General features: G+C 54.7%; 1 protein-coding gene across 1 annotated transcript in view; it reads left to right on the forward strand.

Annotated features, from left to right (window-relative positions):
* The window catches only part of LOC127461797 (protein AHNAK2-like), a 29,801-nt gene extending 8,938 nt beyond the window's left edge, over positions 1-20,863 (forward strand). Inside the window, exon 5 of the mRNA XM_051769848.1 lies at positions 13-20,863. Within this exon, the coding sequence (XP_051625808.1) occupies positions 13-19,873 (19,861 nt within the window). The 3' untranslated portion in view covers positions 19,874-20,863. The remainder of the gene's footprint in view (positions 1-12) is intronic.
* Positions 20,864-25,038: the final 4,175 nt, after the last annotated feature.

Below are 25,038 nucleotides of genomic sequence, written 5' to 3' on the forward strand. Positions count from 1 at the left end.
CTGGTCCAGCAGCAGAGAGGCCAAGGGCAGCGTGGCCGCCGAGGTGGACGTCAGCCTCAAGGAGCCCCAAGTGACGGTGCCCTCGGGAGCCGCCGAGGTGGACATCAGCCTCAAGGAACCCCATGTGACGCTACCCTCGGGAGCCGCCGAAGTGGAGGTGAGCCTGCCCGGCGCCGAGATCCAAGCGCCCGGGGTGGAGGTGACGCTGGAGGTGACCGCCACGGGAGAGGGCGAGAAGGGTCGATTCAAGATGCCCGACATCAAGATGCCCGACGTCAAGATGCCCAGCGTCAAGCTACCCAAGGTCAAAGCTCCCCACGCGCAGGTCAGCCTGCCAAAGGCCGAGGTCTCGCTGCCCAAAGGCCAGGAGGGCGAAGTCGCCCTGCAGGGCCCCGAGGCCGAAGGCGGCCTGGAGGTGGCAGCCGGCAAAGTTGAGGGCGGCGGCATGAAAATACACATGCCCAAAGTCAAGGTGCCCAGCGTGGTCTTCTCCAAGCCCACCGTCAAGGCTCCCAAAGTGGAGGCAGACGTCAGCCTCCCGCAGGCAGAGCTCAAGACCGGCGCCGCCGACGTCAGCATCGCGGCCCCCGACATCAAGTTGCCCTCCGTCGAAGGCTCCCTCGAGCTCCAGGCGCCCGAGATAGACCTCAAAGCACCCTCCGCTGAAGTCTCGCTCGACGGGGCCAAACTGGAAGCCTCGGGCCTGAAAGGAAAGCTTAAGATGCCCAAATTCGACAAGCCCAAATTTGGAGTGTCCTCCCCCAAAGCGGAAGGGCCCGAGGTCAGCCTGCCCAGGGCAGAGGTCGAGCTCCCCTCCGCCACCGTGACGGCCGCGGGGGAGGGCCCCGGCCTGAGCCTCAAAGGCGACGTCCCTGGCGCCAAAACCGAAGGGGCCGGCTGGAAGCTGGAGAAGCCCTCCCTGAAAATGCCCAAAGCTGACATCCATGCTCCCAAGGTGGACATCAGCGTGCCCTCCGTCGACGTCACCCTTCCCAAGGCCAGCGTTGACGTGCAGGCGCCCGAAGCGACCCTCAGCCTGGAAGGGGAAGCAAAAGCCCCAGAGAAGGAGGCCGCCAAGACCAAGGACGGCAAGTTCAAGATGCCCAAGTTCGGCATGCCTTCCTTTGGCTGGTCCAGCAGCAGAGAGGCCAAGGGCAGCGTGGCCGCTGAGGTGGACGTCAGCCTCAAGGAGCCCCAAGTGACGGTGCCCTCAGGAGCCGCCGAGGTGGACATCAGCCTCAAGGAACCCCATGTGACGCTGCCCTCGGGAGCCGCCGAAGTGGAGGTGAGCCTGCCCGGCGCCGAGATCCAAGCGCCCGGGGTGGAGGTGACGCTGGAGGCGACCGCCACGGGAGAGGGCGAGAAGGGTCGATTCAAGATGCCCGACATCAAGATGCCCGACGTCAAGATGCCCAGCGTCAAGCTGCCCAAGGTCAAAGCTCCCCACGCGCAGGTCAGCCTGCCAAAGGCCGAGGTCTCGCTGCCCAAAGGCCAGGAGGGCGAAGTCGCCCTGCAGGGCCCCGAGGCCGAAGGCGGCCTGGAGGTGGCAGCCGGCAAAGTTGAGGGCGGCGGCATGAAAATACACATGCCCAAAGTCAAGGTGCCCAGCGTGGTCTTCTCCAAGCCCACCGTCAAGGCTCCCAAAGTGGAGGCAGACGTCAGCCTCCCGCAGGCAGAGCTCAAGGCCGGCGCCGCCGACGTCAGCATCGCGGCCCCCGACATCAAGTTGCCCTCCGTCGAAGGCTCCCTCGAGCTCCAGGCGCCCGAGATAGACCTCAAAGCACCCTCCGCTGAAGTCTCGCTCGACGGGACCAAACTGGAAACCTCGGGCCTGAAAGGAAAGCTTAAGATGCCCAAGTTCGACAAGCCCAAATTTGGAGTGTCCTCCCCCAAAGCGGAAGGGCCCGAGGTCAGCCTGCCCAGCGCAGAGGTCGAGCTCCCCTCCGCCACCGTGACGGCCGCGGGGGAGGGCCCCGGCCTGAGCCTCAAAGGCGACGTCCCTGGCGCCAAAACCGAAGGGGCCGGCTGGAAGCTGGAGAAGCCCTCCCTGAAAATGCCCAAAGCTGACATCAAGGCTCCCAAGGTGGACATCAGCGTGCCCTCCGTCGACGTCACCCTTCCCAAGGCCAGCGTTGACGTGCAGGCACCCGAGGCGACCCTCAGCCTGGAAGGGGAAGCAAAAGCCCCAGAGAAGGAGGCCGCCAAGACCAAGGACGGCAAGTTCAAGATGCCCAAGTTCGGCATGCCTTCCTTTGGCTGGTCCAGCAGCAGAGAGGCCAAGGGCAGCGTGGCCGCCGAGGTGGACGTCAGCCTCAAGGAGCCCCAAGTGACGGTGCCCTCGGGAGCCGCCGAGGTGGACATCAACCTCAAGGAACCCCATGTGACGCTGCCCTCGGGAGCCGCCGAAGTGGAGGTGAGCCTGCCCGGCGCCGAGATCCAAGCGCCCGGGGTGGAGGTGACGCTGGAGGCGACCGCCACGGGAGAGGGCGAGAAGGGTCGATTCAAGATGCCCGACATCAAGATGCCCGACGTCAAGATGCCCAGCGTCAAGCTGCCCAAGGTCAAAGCTCCCCACGCGCAGGTCAGCCTGCCAAAGGCCGAGGTCTCGCTGCCCAAAGGCCAGGAGGGCGAAGTCGCCCTGCAGGGCCCCGAGGCCGAAGGCGGCCTGGAGGTGGCAGCCGGCAAAGTTGAGGGCGGCGGCATGAAAATACACATGCCCAAAGTCAAGGTGCCCAGCGTGGTCTTCTCCAAGCCCACCGTCAAGGCTCCCAAAGTGGAGGCAGACGTCTGCCTCCCGCAGGCAGAGCTCAAGACCGGCGCCGCCGACGTCAGCATCGCGGCCCCCGACATCAAGTTGCCCTCCGTCGAAGGCTCCCTCGAGCTCCAGGCGCCCGAGATAGACCTCAAAGCACCCTCCGCTGAAGTCTCGCTCGACGGGGCCAAACTGGAAGCCTCGGGCCTGAAAGGAAAGCTTAAGATGCCCAAGTTCGACAAGCCCAAATTTGGAGTGTCCTCCCCCAAAGCGGAAGGGCCCGAGGTCAGCCTGCCCAGCGCAGAGGTCGAGCTCCCCTCCGCCACCGTGACGGCCGCGGGGGAGGGCCCCGGCCTGAGCCTCAAAGGCGACGTCCCTGGCGCCAAAACCGAAGGGGCCGGCTGGAAGCTGGAGAAGCCCTCCCTGAAAATGCCCAAAGCTGACATCAAGGCTCCCAAGGTGGACATCAGCGTGCCCTCCGTCGACGTCACCCTTCCCAAGGCCAGCGTTGACGTGCAGGCGCCCGAGGCGACCCTCAGCCTGGAAGGGGAAGCAAAAGCCCCAGAGAAGGAGGCCGCCAAGACCAAGGACGGCAAGTTCAAGATGCCCAAGTTCGGCATGCCTTCCTTTGGCTGGTCCAGCAGCAGAGAGGCCAAGGGCAGCGTGGCCGCCGAGGTGGACGTCAGCCTCAAGGAGCCCCAAGTGACGGTGCCCTCGGGAGCCGCCGAGGTGGACATCAGCCTCAAGGAACCCCATGTGACGCTGCCCTCGGGAGCCGCCGAAGTGGAGGTGAGCCTGCCCGGCGCCGAGATCCAAGCGCCCGGGGTGGAGGTGACGCTGGAGGCGACCGCCACGGGAGAGGGCGAGAAGGGTCGATTCAAGATGCCCGACATCAAGATGCCCGACGTCAAGATGCCCAGCGTCAAGCTGCCCAAGGTCAAAGCTCCCCACGCACAGGTCAGCCTGCCAAAGGCCGAGGTCTCGCTGCCCAAAGGCCAGGAGGGCGAAGTCGCCCTGCAGGGCCCCGAGGCCGAAGGCGGCCTGGAGGTGGCAGCCGGCAAAGTTGAGGGCGGCGGCATGAAAATACACATGCCCAAAGTCAAGGTGCCCAGCGTGGTCTTCTCCAAGCCCACCGTCAAGGCTCCCAAAGTGGAGGCAGACGTCAGCCTCCCGCAGGCAGAACTCAAGGCCGGTGCCGCCGACATCAGCATCGCGGCCCCCGACATCAAGTTGCCCTCCGTCGAAGGCTCCCTCGAGCTCCAGGCGCCCGAGATAGACCTCAAAGCACCCTCCGCTGAAGTCTCGCTCGACGGGACCAAACTGGAAACCTCGGGCCTGAAAGGAAAGCTTAAGATGCCCAAGTTCGACAAGCCCAAATTTGGAGTGTCCTCCCCCAAAGCGGAAGGGCCCGAGGTCAGCCTGCCCAGCGCAGAGGTCGAGCTCCCCTCCGCCACCGTGACGGCCGCGGGGGAGGGCCCCGGCCTGAGCCTCAAAGGCGACGTCCCTGGCGCCAAAACCGAAGGGGCCGGCTGGAAGCTGGAGAAGCCCTCCCTGAAAATGCCCAAAGCTGACATCAAGGCTCCCAAGGTGGACATCAGCGTGCCCTCCGTCGACGTCACCCTTCCCAAGGCCAGCGTTGACGTGCAGGCGCCCGAGGCGACCCTCAACCTGGAAGGGGAAGCAAAAGCCCCAGAGAAGGAGGCCGCCAAGACCAAGGACGGCAAGTTCAAGATGCCCAAGTTCGGCATGCCTTCCTTTGGCTGGTCCAGCAGCAGAGAGGCCAAGGGCAGCGTGGCCGCCGAGGTGGACGTCAGCCTCAAGGAGCCCCAAGTGACGGTGCCCTCGGGAGCCGCCGAGGTGGACATCAGCCTCAAGGAACCCCATGTGACGCTGCCCTCGGGAGCCGCCGAAGTGGAGGTGAGCCTGCCCGGCGCCGAGATCCAAGCGCCCGGGGTGGAGGTGACGCTGGAGGCGACCGCCACGGGAGAGGGCGAGAAGGGTCGATTCAAGATGCCCGACATCAAGATGCCCGACGTCAAGATGCCCAGCGTCAAGCTGCCCAAGGTCAAAGCTCCCCACGCGCAGGTCAGCCTGCCAAAGGCCGAGGTCTCGCTGCCCAAAGGCCAGGAGGGCGAAGTCGCCCTGCAGGGCCCCGAGGCCGAAGGCGGCCTGGAGGTGGCAGCCGGCAAAGTTGAGGGCGGCGGCATGAAAATACACATGCCCAAAGTCAAGGTGCCCAGCGTGGTCTTCTCCAAGCCCACCGTCAAGGCTCCCAAAGTGGAGGCAGACGTCAGCCTCCCGCAGGCAGAGCTCAAGACCGGCGCCGCCGACGTCAGCATCGCGGCCCCCGACATCAAGTTGCCCTCCGTCGAAGGCTCCCTCGAGCTCCAGGCGCCCGAGATAGACCTCAAAGCACCCTCCGCTGAAGTCTCGCTCGACGGGGCCAAACTGGAAGCCTCGGGCCTGAAAGGAAAGCTTAAGATGCCCAAGTTCGACAAGCCCAAATTTGGAGTGTCCTCCCCCAAAGCGGAAGGGCCCGAGGTCAGCCTGCCCAGCGCAGAGGTCGAGCTCCCCTCCGCCACCGTGACGGCCGCGGGGGAGGGCCCCGGCCTGAGCCTCAAAGGCGACGTCCCTGGCGCCAAAACCGAAGGGGCCGGCTGGAAGCTGGAGAAGCCCTCCCTGAAAATGCCCAAAGCTGACATCAAGGCTCCCAAGGTGGACATCAGCGTGCCCTCCGTCGACGTCACCCTTCCCAAGGCCAGCGTTGACGTGCAGGCGCCCGAGGCGACCCTCAGCCTGGAAGGGGAAGCAAAAGCCCCAGAGAAGGAGGCCGCCAAGACCAAGGACGGCAAGTTCAAGATGCCCAAGTTCGGCATGCCTTCCTTTGGCTGGTCCAGCAGCAGAGAGGCCAAGGGCAGCGTGGCCGCCGAGGTGGACGTCAGCCTCAAGGAGCCCCAAGTGACGGTGCCCTCGGGAGCCGCCGAGGTGGACATCAGCCTCAAGGAACCCCATGTGACGCTGCCCTCGGGAGCCGCCGAAGTGGAGGTGAGCCTGCCCGGCGCCGAGATCCAAGCGCCCGGGGTGGAGGTGACGCTGGAGGCGACCGCCACGGGAGAGGGCGAGAAGGGTCGATTCAAGATGCCCGACATCAAGATGCCCGACGTCAAGATGCCCAGCGTCAAGCTGCCCAAGGTCAAAGCTCCCCACGCGCAGGTCAGCCTGCCAAAGGCCGAGGTCTCGCTGCCCAAAGGCCAGGAGGGCGAAGTCGCCCTGCAGGGCCCCGAGGCCGAAGGCGGCCTGGAGGTGGCAGCCGGCAAAGTTGAGGGCGGCGGCATGAAAATACACATGCCCAAAGTCAAGGTGCCCAGCGTGGTCTTCTCCAAGCCCACCGTCAAGGCTCCCAAAGTGGAGGCAGACGTCAGCCTCCCGCAGGCAGAGCTCAAGACCGGCGCCGCCGACGTCAGCATCGCGGCCCCCGACATCAAGTTGCCCTCCGTCGAAGGCTCCCTCGAGCTCCAGGCGCCCGAGATAGACCTCAAAGCACCCTCCGCTGAAGTCTCGCTCGACGGGGCCAAACTGGAAGCCTCGGGCCTGAAAGGAAAGCTTAAGATGCCCAAGTTCGACAAGCCCAAATTTGGAGTGTCCTCCCCCAAAGCGGAAGGGCCCGAGGTCAGCCTGCCCAGCGCAGAGGTCGAGCTCCCCTCCGCCACCGTGACGGCCGCGGGGGAGGGCCCCGACCTGAGCCTCAAAGGCGACGTCCCTGGCGCCAAAACCGAAGGGGCCGGCTGGAAGCTGGAGAAGCCCTCCCTGAAAATGCCCAAAGCTGACATCAAGGCTCCCAAGGTGGACATCAGCGTGCCCTCCGTCGACGTCACCCTTCCCAAGGCCAGCGTTGACGTGCAGGCGCCCGAGGCGACCCTCAGCCTGGAAGGGGAAGCAAAAGCCCCAGAGAAGGAGGCCGCCAAGACCAAGGACGGCAAGTTCAAGATGCCCAAGTTCGGCATGCCTTCCTTTGGCTGGTCCAGCAGCAGAGAGGCCAAGGGCAGCGTGGCCGCCGAGGTGGACGTCAGCCTCAAGGAGCCCCAAGTGACGGTGCCCTCGGGAGCCGCCGAGGTGGACATCAGCCTCAAGGAACCCCATGTGACGCTGCCCTCGGGAGCCGCCGAAGTGGAGGTGAGCCTGCCCGGCGCCGAGATCCAAGCGCCCGGGGTGGAGGTGACGCTGGAGGCGACCGCCACGGGAGAGGGCGAGAAGGGTCGATTCAAGATGCCCGACATCAAGATGCCCGACGTCAAGATGCCCAGCGTCAAGCTGCCCAAGGTCAAAGCTCCCCACGCGCAGGTCAGCCTGCCAAAGGCCGAGGTCTCGCTGCCCAAAGGCCAGGAGGGCGAAGTCGCCCTGCAGGGCCCCGAGGCCGAAGGCGGCCTGGAGGTGGCAGCCGGCAAAGTTGAGGGCGGCGGCATGAAAATACACATGCCCAAAGTCAAGGTGCCCAGCGTGGTCTTCTCCAAGCCCACCGTCAAGGCTCCCAAAGTGGAGGCAGACGTCCGCCTCCCGCAGGCAGAGCTCAAGACCGGCGCCGCCGACGTCAGCATCGCGGCCCCCGACATCAAGTTGCCCTCCGTCGAAGGCTCCCTCGAGCTCCAGGCGCCCGAGATAGACCTCAAAGCACCCTCCGCTGAAGTCTCGCTCGACGGGGCCAAACTGGAAGCCTCGGGCCTGAAAGGAAAGCTTAAGATGCCCAAGTTCGACAAGCCCAAATTTGGAGTGTCCTCCCCCAAAGCGGAAGGGCCCGAGGTCAGCCTGCCCAGCGCAGAGGTCGAGCTCCCCTCCGCCACCGTGACGGCCGCGGGGGAGGGCCCCGACCTGAGCCTCAAAGGCGACGTCCCTGGCGCCAAAACCGAAGGGGCCGGCTGGAAGCTGGAGAAGCCCTCCCTGAAAATGCCCAAAGCTGACATCAAGGCTCCCAAGGTGGACATCAGCGTGCCCTCCGTCGACGTCACCCTTCCCAAGGCCAGCGTTGACGTGCAGGCGCCCGAGGCGACCCTCAGCCTGGAAGGGGAAGCAAAAGCCCCAGAGAAGGAGGCCGCCAAGACCAAGGACGGCAAGTTCAAGATGCCCAAGTTCGGCATGCCTTCCTTTGGCTGGTCCAGCAGCAGAGAGGCCAAGGGCAGCGTGGCCGCCGAGGTGGACGTCAGCCTCAAGGAGCCCCAAGTGACGGTGCCCTCGGGAGCCGCCGAGGTGGACATCAGCCTCAAGGAACCCCATGTGACGCTGCCCTCGGGAGCCGCCGAAGTGGAGGTGAGCCTGCCCGGCGCCGAGATCCAAGCGCCCGGGGTGGAGGTGACGCTGGAGGCGACCGCCACGGGAGAGGGCGAGAAGGGTCGATTCAAGATGCCCGACATCAAGATGCCCGACGTCAAGATGCCCAGCGTCAAGCTGCCCAAGGTCAAAGCTCCCCACGCGCAGGTCAGCCTGCCAAAGGCCGAGGTCTCGCTGCCCAAAGGCCAGGAGGGCGAAGTCGCCCTGCAGGGCCCCGAGGCCGAAGGCGGCCTGGAGGTGGCAGCCGGCAAAGTTGAGGGCGGCGGCATGAAAATACACATGCCCAAAGTCAAGGTGCCCAGCGTGGTCTTCTCCAAGCCCACCGTCAAGGCTCCCAAAGTGGAGGCAGACGTCCGCCTCCCGCAGGCAGAGCTCAAGACCGGCGCCGCCGACGTCAGCATCGCGGCCCCCGACATCAAGTTGCCCTCCGTCGAAGGCTCCCTCGAGCTCCAGGCGCCCGAGATAGACCTCAAAGCACCCTCCGCTGAAGTCTCGCTTGACGGGGCCAAACTGGAAGCCTCGGGCCTGAAAGGAAAGCTTAAGATGCCCAAATTCGACAAGCCCAAATTTGGAGTGTCCTCCCCCAAAGCGGAAGGGCCCGAGGTCAGCCTGCCCAGCGCAGAGGTCGAGCTCCCCTCCGCCACCGTGACGGCCGCGGGGGAGGGCCCCGACCTGAGCCTCAAAGGCGACGTCCCTGGCGCCAAAACCGAAGGGGCCGGCTGGAAGCTGGAGAAGCCCTCCCTGAAAATGCCCAAAGCTGACATCAAGGCTCCCAAGGTGGACATCAGCGTGCCCTCCGTCGACGTCACCCTTCCCAAGGCCAGCGTTGACGTGCAGGCGCCCGAGGCGACCCTCAGCCTGGAAGGGGAAGCAAAAGCCCCAGAGAAGGAGGCCGCCAAGACCAAGGACGGCAAGTTCAAGATGCCCAAGTTCGGCATGCCTTCCTTTGGCTGGTCCAGCAGCAGAGAGGCCAAGGGCAGCGTGGCCGCCGAGGTGGACGTCAGCCTCAAGGAGCCCCAAGTGACGGTGCCCTCGGGAGCCGCCGAGGTGGACATCAGCCTCAAGGAACCCCATGTGACGCTGCCCTCGGGAGCCGCCGAAGTGGAGGTGAGCCTGCCCGGCGCCGAGATCCAAGCGCCCGGGGTGGAGGTGACGCTGGAGGCGACCGCCACGGGAGAGGGCGAGAAGGGTCGATTCAAGATGCCCGACATCAAGATGCCCGACGTCAAGATGCCCAGCGTCAAGCTGCCCAAGGTCAAAGCTCCCCACGCGCAGGTCAGCCTGCCAAAGGCCGAGGTCTCGCTGCCCAAAGGCCAGGAGGGCGAAGTCGCCCTGCAGGGCCCCGAGGCCGAAGGCGGCCTGGAGGTGGCAGCCGGCAAAGTTGAGGGCGGCGGCATGAAAATACACATGCCCAAAGTCAAGGTGCCCAGCGTGGTCTTCTCCAAGCCCACCGTCAAGGCTCCCAAAGTGGAGGCAGACGTCAGCCTCCCGCAGGCAGAACTCAAGGCCGGTGCCGCCGACATCAGCATCGCGGCCCCCGACATCAAGTTGCCCTCCGTCGAAGGCTCCCTCGAGCTCCAGGCGCCCGAGATAGACCTCAAAGCACCCTCCGCTGAAGTCTCGCTCGACGGGACCAAACTGGAAACCTCGGGCCTGAAAGGAAAGCTTAAGATGCCCAAGTTCGACAAGCCCAAATTTGGAGTGTCCTCCCCCAAAGCGGAAGGGCCCGAGGTCAGCCTGCCCAGCGCAGAGGTCGAGCTCCCCTCCGCCACCGTGACGGCCGCGGGGGAGGGCCCCGGCCTGAGCCTCAAAGGCGACGTCCCTGGCGCCAAAACTGAAGGGGCCGGCTGGAAGCTGGAGAAGCCCTCCCTGAAAATGCCCAAAGCTGACATCAAGGCTCCCAAGGTGGACATCAGCGTGCCCTCCGTCGACGTCACCCTTCCCAAGGCCAGCGTTGACGTGCAGGCGCCCGAGGCGACCCTCAACCTGGAAGGGGAAGCAAAAGCCCCAGAGAAGGAGGCCGCCAAGACCAAGGACGGCAAGTTCAAGATGCCCAAGTTCGGCATGCCTTCCTTTGGCTGGTCCAGCAGCAGAGAGGCCAAGGGCAGCGTGGCCGCCGAGGTGGACGTCAGCCTCAAGGAGCCCCAAGTGACGGTGCCCTCGGGAGCCGCCGAGGTGGACATCAGCCTCAAGGAACCCCATGTGACGCTGCCCTCGGGAGCCGCCGAAGTGGAGGTGAGCCTGCCCGGCGCCGAGATCCAAGCGCCCGGGGTGGAGGTGACGCTGGAGGCGACCGCCACGGGAGAGGGCGAGAAGGGTCGATTCAAGATGCCCGACATCAAGATGCCCGACGTCAAGATGCCCAGCGTCAAGCTGCCCAAGGTCAAAGCTCCCCACGCGCAGGTCAGCCTGCCAAAGGCCGAGGTCTCGCTGCCCAAAGGCCAGGAGGGCGAAGTCGCCCTGCAGGGCCCCGAGGCCGAAGGCGGCCTGGAGGTGGCAGCCGGCAAAGTTGAGGGCGGCGGCATGAAAATACACATGCCCAAAGTCAAGGTGCCCAGCGTGGTCTTCTCCAAGCCCACCGTCAAGGCTCCCAAAGTGGAGGCAGACGTCCGCCTCCCGCAGGCAGAGCTCAAGACCGGCGCCGCCGACGTCAGCATCGCGGCCCCCGACATCAAGTTGCCCTCCGTCGAAGGCTCCCTCGAGCTCCAGGCGCCCGAGATAGACCTCAAAGCACCCTCCGCTGAAGTCTCGCTCGACGGGGCCAAACTGGAAGCCTCGGGCCTGAAAGGAAAGCTTAAGATGCCCAAGTTCGACAAGCCCAAATTTGGAGTGTCCTCCCCCAAAGCGGAAGGGCCCGAGGTCAGCCTGCCCAGCGCAGAGGTCGAGCTCCCCTCCGCCACCGTGACGGCCGCGGGGGAGGGCCCCGACCTGAGCCTCAAAGGCGACGTCCCTGGCGCCAAAACCGAAGGGGCCGGCTGGAAGCTGGAGAAGCCCTCCCTGAAAATGCCCAAAGCTGACATCAAGGCTCCCAAGGTGGACATCAGCGTGCCCTCCGTCGACGTCACCCTTCCCAAGGCCAGCGTTGACGTGCAGGCGCCCGAGGCGACCCTCAGCCTGGAAGGGGAAGCAAAAGCCCCAGAGAAGGAGGCCGCCAAGACCAAGGACGGCAAGTTCAAGATGCCCAAGTTCGGCATGCCTTCCTTTGGCTGGTCCAGCAGCAGAGAGGCCAAGGGCAGCGTGGCCGCCGAGGTGGACGTCAGCCTCAAGGAGCCCCAAGTGACGGTGCCCTCGGGAGCCGCCGAGGTGGACATCAGCCTCAAGGAACCCCATGTGACGCTGCCCTCGGGAGCCGCCGAAGTGGAGGTGAGCCTGCCCGGCGCCGAGATCCAAGCGCCCGGGGTGGAGGTGACGCTGGAGGCGACCGCCACGGGAGAGGGCGAGAAGGGTCGATTCAAGATGCCCGACATCAAGATGCCCGACGTCAAGATGCCCAGCGTCAAGCTGCCCAAGGTCAAAGCTCCCCACGCGCAGGTCAGCCTGCCAAAGGCCGAGGTCTCGCTGCCCAAAGGCCAGGAGGGCGAAGTCGCCCTGCAGGGCCCCGAGGCCGAAGGCGGCCTGGAGGTGGCAGCCGGCAAAGTTGAGGGCGGCGGCATGAAAATACACATGCCCAAAGTCAAGGTGCCCAGCGTGGTCTTCTCCAAGCCCACCGTCAAGGCTCCCAAAGTGGAGGCAGACGTCCGCCTCCCGCAGGCAGAGCTCAAGACCGGCGCCGCCGACGTCAGCATCGCGGCCCCCGACATCAAGTTGCCCTCCGTCGAAGGCTCCCTCGAGCTCCAGGCGCCCGAGATAGACCTCAAAGCACCCTCCGCTGAAGTCTCGCTTGACGGGGCCAAACTGGAAGCCTCGGGCCTGAAAGGAAAGCTTAAGATGCCCAAATTCGACAAGCCCAAATTTGGAGTGTCCTCCCCCAAAGCGGAAGGGCCCGAGGTCAGCCTGCCCAGCGCAGAGGTCGAGCTCCCCTCCGCCACCGTGACGGCCGCGGGGGAGGGCCCCGACCTGAGCCTCAAAGGCGACGTCCCTGGCGCCAAAACCGAAGGGGCCGGCTGGAAGCTGGAGAAGCCCTCCCTGAAAATGCCCAAAGCTGACATCAAGGCTCCCAAGGTGGACATCAGCGTGCCCTCCGTCGACGTCACCCTTCCCAAGGCCAGCGTTGACGTGCAGGCGCCCGAGGCGACCCTCAGCCTGGAAGGGGAAGCAAAAGCCCCAGAGAAGGAGGCCGCCAAGACCAAGGACGGCAAGTTCAAGATGCCCAAGTTCGGCATGCCTTCCTTTGGCTGGTCCAGCAGCAGAGAGGCCAAGGGCAGCGTGGCCGCCGAGGTGGACGTCAGCCTCAAGGAGCCCCAAGTGACGGTGCCCTCGGGAGCCGCCGAGGTGGACATCAGCCTCAAGGAACCCCATGTGACGCTGCCCTCGGGAGCCGCCGAAGTGGAGGTGAGCCTGCCCGGCGCCGAGATCCAAGCGCCCGGGGTGGAGGTGACGCTGGAGGCGACCGCCACGGGAGAGGGCGAGAAGGGTCGATTCAAGATGCCCGACATCAAGATGCCCGACGTCAAGATGCCCAGCGTCAAGCTGCCCAAGGTCAAAGCTCCCCACGCGCAGGTCAGCCTGCCAAAGGCCGAGGTCTCGCTGCCCAAAGGCCAGGAGGGCGAAGTCGCCCTGCAGGGCCCCGAGGCCGAAGGCGGCCTGGAGGTGGCAGCCGGCAAAGTTGAGGGCGGCGGCATGAAAATACACATGCCCAAAGTCAAGGTGCCCAGCGTGGTCTTCTCCAAGCCCACCGTCAAGGCTCCCAAAGTGGAGGCAGACGTCAGCCTCCCGCAGGCAGAACTCAAGGCCGGTGCCGCCGACATCAGCATCGCGGCCCCCGACATCAAGTTGCCCTCCGTCGAAGGCTCCCTCGAGCTCCAGGCGCCCGAGATAGACCTCAAAGCACCCTCCGCTGAAGTCTCGCTCGACGGGACCAAACTGGAAACCTCGGGCCTGAAAGGAAAGCTTAAGATGCCCAAGTTCGACAAGCCCAAATTTGGAGTGTCCTCCCCCAAAGCGGAAGGGCCCGAGGTCAGCCTGCCCAGCGCAGAGGTCGAGCTCCCCTCCGCCACCGTGACGGCCGCGGGGGAGGGCCCCGGCCTGAGCCTCAAAGGCGACGTCCCTGGCGCCAAAACTGAAGGGGCCGGCTGGAAGCTGGAGAAGCCCTCCCTGAAAATGCCCAAAGCTGACATCAAGGCTCCCAAGGTGGACATCAGCGTGCCCTCCGTCGACGTCACCCTTCCCAAGGCCAGCGTTGACGTGCAGGCGCCCGAGGCGACCCTCAACCTGGAAGGGGAAGCAAAAGCCCCAGAGAAGGAGGCCGCCAAGACCAAGGACGGCAAGTTCAAGATGCCCAAGTTCGGCATGCCTTCCTTTGGCTGGTCCAGCAGCAGAGAGGCCAAGGGCAGCGTGGCCGCCGAGGTGGACGTCAGCCTCAAGGAGCCCCAAGTGACGGTGCCCTCGGGAGCCGCCGAGGTGGACATCAGCCTCAAGGAACCCCATGTGACGCTGCCCTCGGGAGCCGCCGAAGTGGAGGTGAGCCTGCCCGGCGCCGAGATCCAAGCGCCCGGGGTGGAGGTGACGCTGGAGGCGACCGCCACGGGAGAGGGCGAGAAGGGTCGATTCAAGATGCCCGACATCAAGATGCCCGACGTCAAGATGCCCAGCGTCAAGCTGCCCAAGGTCAAAGCTCCCCACGCGCAGGTCAGCCTGCCAAAGGCCGAGGTCTCGCTGCCCAAAGGCCAGGAGGGCGAAGTCGCCCTGCAGGGCCCCGAGGCCGAAGGCGGCCTGGAGGTGGCAGCCGGCAAAGTTGAGGGCGGCGGCATGAAAATACACATGCCCAAAGTCAAGGTGCCCAGCGTGGTCTTCTCCAAGCCCACCGTCAAGGCTCCCAAAGTGGAGGCAGACGTCAGCCTCCCGCAGGCAGAGCTCAAGACCGGCGCCGCCGACGTCAGCATCGCGGCCCCCGACATCAAGTTGCCCTCCGTCGAAGGCTCCCTCGAGCTCCAGGCGCCCGAGATAGACCTCAAAGCACCCTCCGCTGAAGTCTCGCTCGACGGGACCAAACTGGAAACCTCAGGCCTGAAAGGAAAGCTTAAGATGCCCAAGTTCGACAAGCCCAAATTTGGAGTGTCCTCCCCCAAAGCGGAAGGGCCCGAGGTCAGCCTGCCCAGCGCAGAGGTCGAGCTCCCCTCCGCCACCGTGACGGCCACAGGGGAGGGCCCCGACCTGAGCGTCAAAGGCGACGTCCCCGGTGCCAAAACCAAAGGGGCCGGCTGGAAGCTGGAGAAGCCCTCCCTGAAAATGCCCAAAGCTGACATCAAGGCTCCCAAGGTGGACATCAGCGTGCCCTCCGTCGACGTCACCCTTCCCAAGGCTAGCGTTGACGTGCAGGCGCCCGAGGCAACCCTCAGCCTGGAAGGGGAAGCAAAAGCCCCAGAGAAGGAGGCCGCCAAGACCAAGGACGGCAAGTTCAAGATGCCCAAGTTCGGCATGCCTTCCTTTGGCTGGTCCAGCAGCAGAGAGGCTAAGGGCAGCGTGGATGTTACGCTTACTAAATTCCAAATTAATCTAACAGAATCTGAATCAAAAATACCATCTCTTGCAGATGAAAACCTTTCAGATTTTGAAATTTTAAATGAAGATGGTTCTGTGGAGGAAGAAGGTCTGAAGTCCGAAGTTAAAACAAGAGCTGGTGAAATGTCTTTGGCTGACACAGATGTTACAGTTAAAATTCCTAAGTTTCGAAAACCAAAATTTGGAATTCGATCTAAGGGTAAAGCATCAGAAAGTGACATTGGTTTCAAAGTGGAATCTGAAATTTCCAGGGAAAGGATAACATCTGATATGACTGATCCTGATACTGGAAAACCAACTGACATCTCTGATGTCAAGTTAGGTGTAAAGTTGCACAAGCCTTCACTTGAAGTTGTTCTGGACACACCAGTACTGGATCCCAATCTCTCACCAATGGAAGTTACCATGCCAAAATCAGAAGGAGAAATCCATAGCACAGATTTAGACTGCAAGGCAGACCAGGAAGTAATTTCAGGAGAGAAGGATGCTGAGGAGAAAGAAAACAAATCTAAATCATCAAAATTCAAACTGCCTTCATTTCGTTGGTCTCCAAAGAAAGAAGCTATTGTTCCATCTCAGGTTGAGAAACATCTGGAAGAACCGCCTTTGTCTACTTTATCTGGAGACACAGACTCTGAATTAACTTTTACTACTCCTGAGAATCAGTACGTTCATGTAGAACTTGACACATCTATAGAAAAAGATGGTGAAAAGATCAGAAACAAGAAGTCCCAATTTACCATGCCAAAGATCTCATTCCCTAAAATTAAGGGTCAGAAAGTCCAAGTCTCTTTGCCTGTACTGGAAACTGATATTTGTGGTCCCAAACAAGAAAAAGAAGGTGTTTCAGTACAGAAATCTGAGAAAGAGATTAGTGGGGAAGGGGCTGGAATGAGCATAAAAATGCCAAAAGTTACGGTCCCAACTTTGGAATTTTCCAAACCAGAAGTCAAAGCTCCTGAAATAGACATGGATATTAGCAGGCCAACAGGTGAAGTCATACTTAGTATGTGTGAAGAAGATGATCTAAAATTGAAATCAGCTGCTGCTAACGCCAGCCTCTCCACCTCAGATATTAGGACGACAACTGAAGGTTCACTTAAGATGAAGAGTCCTGATGCAAGTGTTGAAAGAACATCAAGTGAAATTGCTGTGAGTGATGTAGAAATAAAAGCTGAAGGTCCTGAAGGGAAAACAAAAATGTCTAAATTCCAAATGCCAAAGTTAGGAATTACACTTTCTAAAGGGAAAGGGCCAGAAAAGGAGGTCAGCCAATCCAAATCAGAAGTCAAGGTTCCCCAGCTAAAAGCAACAGTAGAAATATCTGACATTGTTGTCGAAGGACCAAACTTGGAGGTGGAATGTGGCACAGGAACAGAGACTTACAGCCCTCAAGTCAAAATGACCAAAACTGACAGTAAGGCATCAGAGGCTGATGTTCACCTCCCTTCAGCTGACATTTCTATTCCAAAACCAGACAGTGATATTCAAGATTCAGATGCAGCACTAAAAATCAAAGGGGAAATAAAGCCAGATGGAGATGGAGAAGAGAAAGAAGGACATTTCAAAATGCCAAAATTCAAACTTCCATCCTTCAGTTGGTCACCAAAGAAGGAAACAAGTGTTAAACCTGATTCTGGAGCAAATCTGGAAGACCAAAAGCTTGCTGTAATGTCAAGCAGAATAGATACAGAAGTGAGAGGAACTGGAATGGATGATGAAGGTAGTGGGACAGGCCTTGATCTGGAAATATCTACAGGAAAAGTTGAACAAAAAAGTCCAATTAAAAAGCCTCAATTTGTCATGCCTAAAATTTCACTGTCCAAGATCAAGGTTCCAAAATCTCAATCTCACTCGTCAAAAGTTGAAGTTGATGCTACTCTTCTTAAAATGGAAAGAGAGGGTGATGATTCAATTCAGATACCTGATATAGAAAGAAGTCATTCTGAAAGGACTGAAGAAGGGGCACAAATAAGCATAAAAGTGGCTGATCTTAAGTTCCACACTTTGGAGTTTTCTAAAATAGAAACTGAAGCCTCTCAAAATGAAATGGGAATCAGCTCAGCCAAGATTGATGCTGCTCTGACTCCCTCAGAGGGGAGTTTTCAACAGGTTGACCTAAAGTCAAGTTCTACCGATGAATGTAACATTCAAAAAACAGATATTAAGTTCCCCAAAGGAGAAGCTTCAGTTGAACTGAAGAGCCCTGATATAGTAATAGAAAGATCATCAGTTGTGGATGGAAGAAAAGTGAAATTAGAAGGTCCCGAAGGGAAGATTAAAATGCCCAAATTCCAGAAACCAAAGTTTGGAATCTCCCTAACAAAAGGGAAATTCCCAGAGGCAGAGATCAGCTCTCCAAAAATAGAAGCTGAGCAACCCCAGCTAAAAATTGCTGACATTGCTGTGGGAGTTCCAGCATCAGAACTTATATCTGATATATCAGATCCTGGAGTAGTTGTTTGTAAAATAAAAACACCCCAAGATCTGACTGATGGCATTGAAGCTCCAAAAGTAGACATAAGCCTCCAGTCAGTGTCTAAACCAAGGACAGAGGGAGCTATTGAGAGTCTTGAGGACAAAGAAATCAAATTAAAAGAAGAACATGAAATAAAAGCTGAAGAAGTTCGGACTGAAGAACATCAGGGATGGTTTAAAATGCCAAAATTCAGAATACCTGCATTTGGCAGGACATCCTTAAAGGAAAAAAAATGTGATGCTGATATTGAAAGTATGGAAAAAGCCCAGGCAAGCATTCTCTCTGCAAAAGTACAAACTGAAACAAGTATTCCTGAAAATACCTTCTCATTACCACATGCAGTTGCTGAAATTACTATTGGAAAAGAAGGGATTAAAAAAATTGAAGATTCTGTGAGGAGTTCTGATGTTAGCTTGTCGAAGATGGAAGGAGATATTTCATTGTCCACAGAAAGAACAGATAGTAGAGTGAATATTCCAAAAACTGAAACTTATGCAGACATAGTTAAGCGTGGTGCTGAAGGACAAAAAATGCATACTTCAGAATTCACAGTGTCTGCAGCAGAATTGCCTAAATCATACCTAAGTGCTTCAGAAACTGACAAAGACAACAGTTTAACAAATAGGTTTTCTACAGGTACTCTGACTTTTCAAGAGCATAAAGTCAAACCACAGGATATGGAAGTTCCAAAGGTAGAAAGTTCCACTAAGTTAGAGACTTCAGGAGTAGGATGCAAACCGTCATCAGCTGAAATTACTCTGGATGCAACACAGGAGAAAACAGATGTTAGACTTCCAAAGGAAGAGCTTGATGTTCAGAATAAAGAGGCAGCAATTAAAAAAGGAAAGATAAAGGGTGAGGTGAAAATTATAGGAAAAGACAGTGAAGAAAGTCAGTTAAAAAGGACTATGTGTGAATGGTCTACAACAAAGGGATCAGAAGATGGTACTTATGTTACTGCTAAGCTGGAAGATCTAAAAGTAGAAGTTCCAGGAGTGAAGACGAATGTTAAAATTACTAGAGTAGATCCTGAAATGAAATTTCAAGTGAAAAGTGTTGAAAAGGATGTGTCTGCAGGAATGGAAGTGCAAGTAGAAGATAGAGCAGAAATAAGTAAAACTAAAGCATACAAGTTTAAGATTCCGAAGTTTGGAATGTTTCATTCAGAAATCAAGGGTTTTGAAGGTGATAGCAATGTTACAAAGTCAGAAGCTGATTCAATATCTAAAAGCGAAATAGACACAGCAGAAATGCAGTTACAAAAACCAGAAGGATCTGTTGGCCTGAAAAGTCCAGCTCTGGATTATATGGAAGCATCTGACAGAATAACAGGGGAAACAGTGGACCAATCAGAAAGTGGCCCAGAAGTAATTGTAAGAATTCCCAGACTAAAAATACCAAGATTCACTTTTAAAACTCTCCCAATTGAAGCTGATGTTTTAGTGTCAAAAGTGGCAACAGATCCAAAGGGATCTAGTACTGATATTGAAATAGTGCAACTGGAAGCAAGCTCTGCTATCTCTGATGAAACACCAGGGGCTTTAGAGGGGAGTATTCAAAAAGCAAAAAGCAAAATTCTGATGCTGACTGAACCTGACATTAAAACAGCACAAATGACAACTACCATAGAGTCCTCCCTTTCAAATGCAGGGCAGGACATTCATTGGTCTTACATAGAAGGCCAAGAAGTGAGTGAGAAGGTAGAACCTGAACATGTTGCTATTGAAAGGTGTGAGATCTACACTACTGAAATACTGAAAGAATCAGAGATTCTGTCATCAAAAGTCAAAACTGCTACATTGGGATTCTCATTGCTCAAGGCAAAGTTGCCTGAATCCCACAGTGACTTAGAAGTGCTAGTCCAGCAGCCATCTCCAACAGAAGGTGGATCAGTGAAAAAATCTACATGTGCTGGGGAAAGCTTTGGAGTAGCAGCACAGAGAACTGGCAGTGCTGAGCCTAAACTATGTGACAAACCACATCATGAGTCTGAAAAATTTAGTGGAGAAATAAGTTTGCCAAAGTTAAAAACATATGCTGCTGAAGCAAAGCCTTTCAGTAAACTTGAAGAGGGTCTTCCTGATAAATCACCAGAGCGAATAACTTCAGGTCCTCTCTCTAAAGATGAGGATGTAGCTGAAGCCGTGGAAGGTGAAGAAAAAGACAAAACCAATGAGAAAGAAAAGGCTGATAGCAAAAGATCTCCTGGAAGATTCAAGTTTTGGCTTCCAGGGATTGGCTTTTCATCTTCTGGTGATGAAGCAAGCACAGATGTAAAAACAGAAGTAAAAAAATCAGATCCAGAAGATATGAAATCTGCTGACACATCAGATGATTTCTCTAAGCAAACTGAAAAAACTGGATGGTTTAGATTTCCCAAGCTTGGTTTCACATCTCCTTCCAAAAAGGCTAAGTCTGTTGAAAAAGAAGAGATGGGTCATAAAGAGGGAAGAATCTCAGATGAAGATAGCCCATCAGATAAACCTGATGTATTTTTTGATGCACAAGAAAGCTTATCACCTAAAGAAACAACAAGGGATGAAAAAGTTGAAATTGATGGAGCCTCATCTATTGTGACATCTTTGGCAAGAACTGAACTAATCTTGTTGGAGGAAGAAAAAGATAGTAAATCTAATATTGATGGAGATATAACCAAATGAAGGTTGTATTTTCTCAGTACTCAATGAAAACAAAATCATCAACATGCACAGAAAAAAATGGGTTTTTTTAATTTTCTGGTAACTGAAAATTAAAACCCAAAGCTGATGTTAATAAAAAGAGTTTAACAGAATTTACCACATGTAAATTTTCAGGTACATGGATGTACTATATTGTGCACTAATAAAAATAATGATTTCTTCAAATCTGCCCCAAAGGCAAGAATTATGACAAGTACAGAGGAGCCCATAGTTTGATCAAAGTCTGAAAAAATATACCTGAATAATGAAAGTAAACCATGGAAAGGCTCAGTGAAAGCAAAAGGCTTTTTAAATAGGCTTCTCAAAACACACAATGTAATTACATTTGGATAACAGTTTATTTCCGGAATGGGTTATAAACTAGTACTATAAGAACTATATTTAGCTCTTTAGATTTTGGACCTTTCTGACCTACTTTTACTTTCTTATTAAAATGTTTTTCTTTATTTCAGCTAAAGTAGTATGTATATTCCACGAACATTTTAATATATAAAATAAAAATTAAATACTAGTGTAGAGAGACTAATGCTTTACCTCTTCCTCTCTTCTGATTTTTTTATTATTGTGGTGGGTCATATTTAGCCTTAAAAATACCAAAACAAAACCCAACAGAATAATTTCAAGACCAAAAACTTGTAACTATTTCACATTTTTAAGATACCAGAATAAAACATGCTTACAAAGAATAATTATATGAACGTGGATAAATAAATTTTAATGTATATATTTATGGGATAGTTAAATGCTTAGAATGATCTGCCACACTGGTGGAATTGCTTCAAAGATTTTCTGGGAAAGGAGGTGTATATAATTATTTGCTTCTTTGTTTATATCAATGCTTCTCTCGAGGGCACAATGGAAACCAGAGTGCATATGTGACAGCCTTCACATGTACCATTAAAACACTGTCTGTATTATTAAGTCACAATAAACTCACCATATGGATAATAACTCGACTAGTGTGAGTTACTGACGTTTCTGATTCTGAAAATCCCAGCTTAAATTTGCAACAGGTCTCGTTACAGTAGTTTTCTAATCCTTTTTTTCCTTTCTCCATGTTCTATTTAGTACAGGGAAAGCAGACACAGCAAAACATTTAGCAACTGGATTTTCAATGAAGTGTACTTGATCTAACCATCTGTAAGTTGAGATGCTCTTCATTTCTAGGTTTCTTCATAGAATCATATGATGTTAAGGGTTTGAAGAGACCTCAAAGATTGTCTAGTTCCAATCCCCCTGCCATGGGCAGGAACACATCCCACTAGACCACATTGCTCAAGGCCTTATCCAACCTGGCCTTCAATAGTGCCAGGGTTGGGGCACCTGCAGCTTCTCTGGGCAACCTGTTCCAGTATTTCACCACCCTCATAGTAAAGAATTTCCTCCTAATATCTAACCTAAATTTCCATCTTTTCACTTTGTACCCATTACTCCTTGTCCTACCAGTAGACTATTCCTGATGAAGGGCCCCTCTCAAGCTTCCCTGTAGGCCCCCTTCAGATACTGGAAGGTTGCTTTGAGTTCTTTACACAACCTTCTCCACTCCAGGCTGAACAGCCCCAACTGTCTCAGCCTGTCTTCTTAGAGGAGATATTCTAGTCCTCTTATCAACTTTGTGGCCCTCGTCTGGACTTACTCCAGCAGTTCCATGTCCTTCTTATGCTGGTGGCACCAGAGCTGGATGCAATGCTCTGGGCGGTTCTCACAAGAGCAGAGTAGAAGGGGAGAATCACCCCCCTTGACCCGCTGGCCACACTGCTTTTGGTGCAGCCCGGGACATGGTTGGCTTTCTGGGCTGTGAGCGCACAATGCTGGCTCATGGTGAGTTTTTTCGTCAACCATCAGCCCAAATCTTTCTCCACAGGGCTGCTCTCAGTCATTTCTCCACCCAATCCCTAGGTGTGTCTGGGATTGCCATGACCCAGGGCCTTGCACTTCACTTTGTTAAACTTCATAAGGTTTGCATTGGCCCACCTCTCAAGCATATCTTTGAGGTACACTTAAATTTCTGAAGAGAACTGCAGGCAGTTATTTTAGAGAAAACTCCAGTTATGTCTGAAGAGACTCGTATCATAAGTGTTAAGCATTGTATTATTTATTTGGATCATACAGAATTTCCCTGAAGTTTCCCTGAGTATACACATCATTGTTGAATAGACCCAAAATTACCACATCAGGCAACAACAGCACATACCAGGACTGAGGAAAACATTGCAAAGTAGACAGAAAAATTGAGTCCAGAAAAAGGTGATGTATACAATAAAGGACATGCTATTCTAACAGCAGCTCACATCTGCCTGCAAAGCAGCCTTCACATAAGACATTTCTCAGGTAGTGTCCATTTACTTGGGCCCACAAATAGGTTCCATGTGGGCAGCACTGACCATGAGTGTGGCAGCAGGTGACAGAATCAAGTCAATTGAACTCTGAGACAGCAGTGGCCACAGAGCAATAATCTCTGTGGTGTTTTCAAAGGATGAATGAAATAGTTAAGGGAAGAGCAGTAGAGAAAGGAAGCAACAATAAAACCTTCCTCCATGGAGGCTTCTGTCAGCTTTGGAAAAAGTGGAGGGTAGCAAAACAGGAACCAGGTTAACAAGGTATTACCCAAGGGTCTGACCACAGGAATAGCTAAGAACAGAGCTCAAAAGAGTGCAAGAAGCACAGCAACAAACCTGCAGCACGTAGATATCTTTTCTGCAGGCTGATTCTGAACACACCTGCACACCTTGTTTGAGATGCTCAGGTCATTCTTTTAGCTGTGGTAGGTTTCCTTGATTACTGCTACTTATTTTTTAACATCTGAAAAGGTGGGCTGTTCAGTTAAATATCTACGTTCAGTCCCCAGTCAAAAAACCCTGCAGCTGTGATTTGACATGCAAAAGAAGGTATAAATGCATTAAAAAGACAGACACTCTGACCGTGGTGATTTTTTGCATTGTTAAGAGCTGAATATTGGTTGGTTATTGTTTGTTCTTTGAAGCAGGACCTCTCATATATCCCAAAGGCAAGACAGCCAAAATTAATCCTGAATGAGATAATATATATGAAGAAGCATAGAGCAGAATAATCACAGAATGGTTTGGATTGGAAGGGACCTTAAACACCATCTAGTTCCAATCTCCCTGTGATGGCAGGGACACCTTTCACTAGACCAGATCACTCAGTGACCCATGCAACCTGGCCTTAAACCCTTCAAGGGATGGAGCAACCACAGCTTCTCTGGGCAACTTGTTCTAGTGCCTCGCCACCCTTACAGTAAAGAATTTTTTCATAATATCTGATCTAAACTATCCTCTTTCACACAAGAAAGAGGATTTAAAGCCATTTAGAATAGAATAGAACAGAATAGAATAGAATACTTAATTGGAAGGGAACAACAACAATCATTCAGTCCAATTACTTGACCACTTCAGAGATGACCCAAACATTGTCAAAATGTTAAAGTTGTTAAGGGAATTGTCTAAATGCCTCTTGAACACTGACAGGCTTGGGGCATCAAACACTGCTTGAGACAAGTCTCTTTTGGTGTTTGACAACCGTCTTGGTAAGGAAATGTTTCCTAATGTCAAGTCTGAACCTCCCCTGATGCAGCTTTGAACCATTCCCACACATCCTATCACTGAATACCAGAGAGAAGGGATCAGCACCTTCCTCTCTACTTCCCCTCCCTGGAAAGCTGCAGAGAGCAGTGGTCTGTGAATCAGTGAGGACTCAGGAGCTGTCTTCTAGGGATTAGGGAGATATTTACAACTGTCAAGAAATTAAGTGTACCTTGATGCAGCATAAATGGCAGATGAAATGTTTTCTCAATACCTGGATGAAAACAATGAATGTATGTTTTATCTGGAACACTTGGTAAAAGAAAATCCTAGGTAACAGCAGGAAAAAATGAAAGCAGATAATACTAAAGCTTTTGGAACAAGCTGGTGTCCAACATGTGAAGCCAGGTGGCTTTGCAGTCCTGTCAGTACTCATAGCCTGTGGAGCCAGCCAGGTCCTGTCTTGCTGTCATCTGCATTACTGTCAGCAGTGCTGTAGCCACAAAGCACTGCACCAAACCAAGGGCTCTCAGAAATGAGCCTGCTGGGAGAGCAGTGCAGCAGCTCCACGTGAAAGGCACTCAGATAAAGCAGAGGGCTGGTTCACTCACGTTGTAATCATAACACAGGTACATGAGATGAGCTGATCAGAGAAGAGCATCCTTGCTCAAGATCCAAGCCAGCAACTCTTTGTAGACATAAATAAACCAATACTGGCAAAAATCTGAACAGCCTGCAATCAAACTAAAAACTCATAGAATATTCTGAGTCAGAAGGGACCCACGATGTCCAGCTCCTGGCTCTACACATGACATCCTCATGAATCATGCCACATGTCCAGGAGTGTCATCCAAATGCTTCTTGAACTCTATCAGGCTCAGTACCATGACAACTTCCCTGAGGAGCCTTTTCCAGTGCCCAACCACCCTCTGGATGAAGAACCTTTTCCTAGTATCTAATCCATTCAAGGATAATAAATAAATGCTAATGAATACCACTGGAGTCCCCAGCTTACGTTTGGTACAGTCCTCAGAAATCACAATCTAAATGAAAGAGATAAGTAACATATGCATGCATAGGTATTAGTATTAACTCTGTTCCATAAATGGAAAAGAAAAGAACTGAAACTCAGCCTGGTTATAATTTACATGATACTCTACTTTTTAAATAGAGAACAAGTAAATAAGAATCAAGTTTTGAAAGGGCCTAAAAAGTCTCACAAGAAACCAGGAAAATAAACTCAAGTTCATCTTAGATCTCATTAATTGTCTTGATTGTAAACCACCCCTTCATATGTAGAGGAAAACCAGCAATGGTTTCAGTAGAGAAAATAAAAGAGTACTCCCATAAATGTCAATTTTTCCTCTATAAGCTGAACCTTAAACCGCATGAGTCTTGTATGGCCATAAGACAATTCTGCCAGCTTGTCCAAAAACTCTGTCCCACTGAACAATTAATCCAGCACTGTCAGATTTGAGTTCACGAGAGGAGGAGAAAGAAGTTTTCCTTTTGGTCCTGCAATATCTACCTACTCCAAAACAGGGAAAACACAGCTTCGAGTGCCATCTAGAGGAGTGCAGACTC

Source organism: Manacus candei, unplaced genomic scaffold, assembly GCF_025592945.1.
Source record: "Manacus candei isolate 608988 ecotype Guabito, Panama unplaced genomic scaffold, ASM2559294v1 h1tg000113l, whole genome shotgun sequence".
In the NCBI taxonomy this organism is placed as follows: domain Eukaryota; kingdom Metazoa; phylum Chordata; class Aves; order Passeriformes; family Pipridae; genus Manacus; species Manacus candei.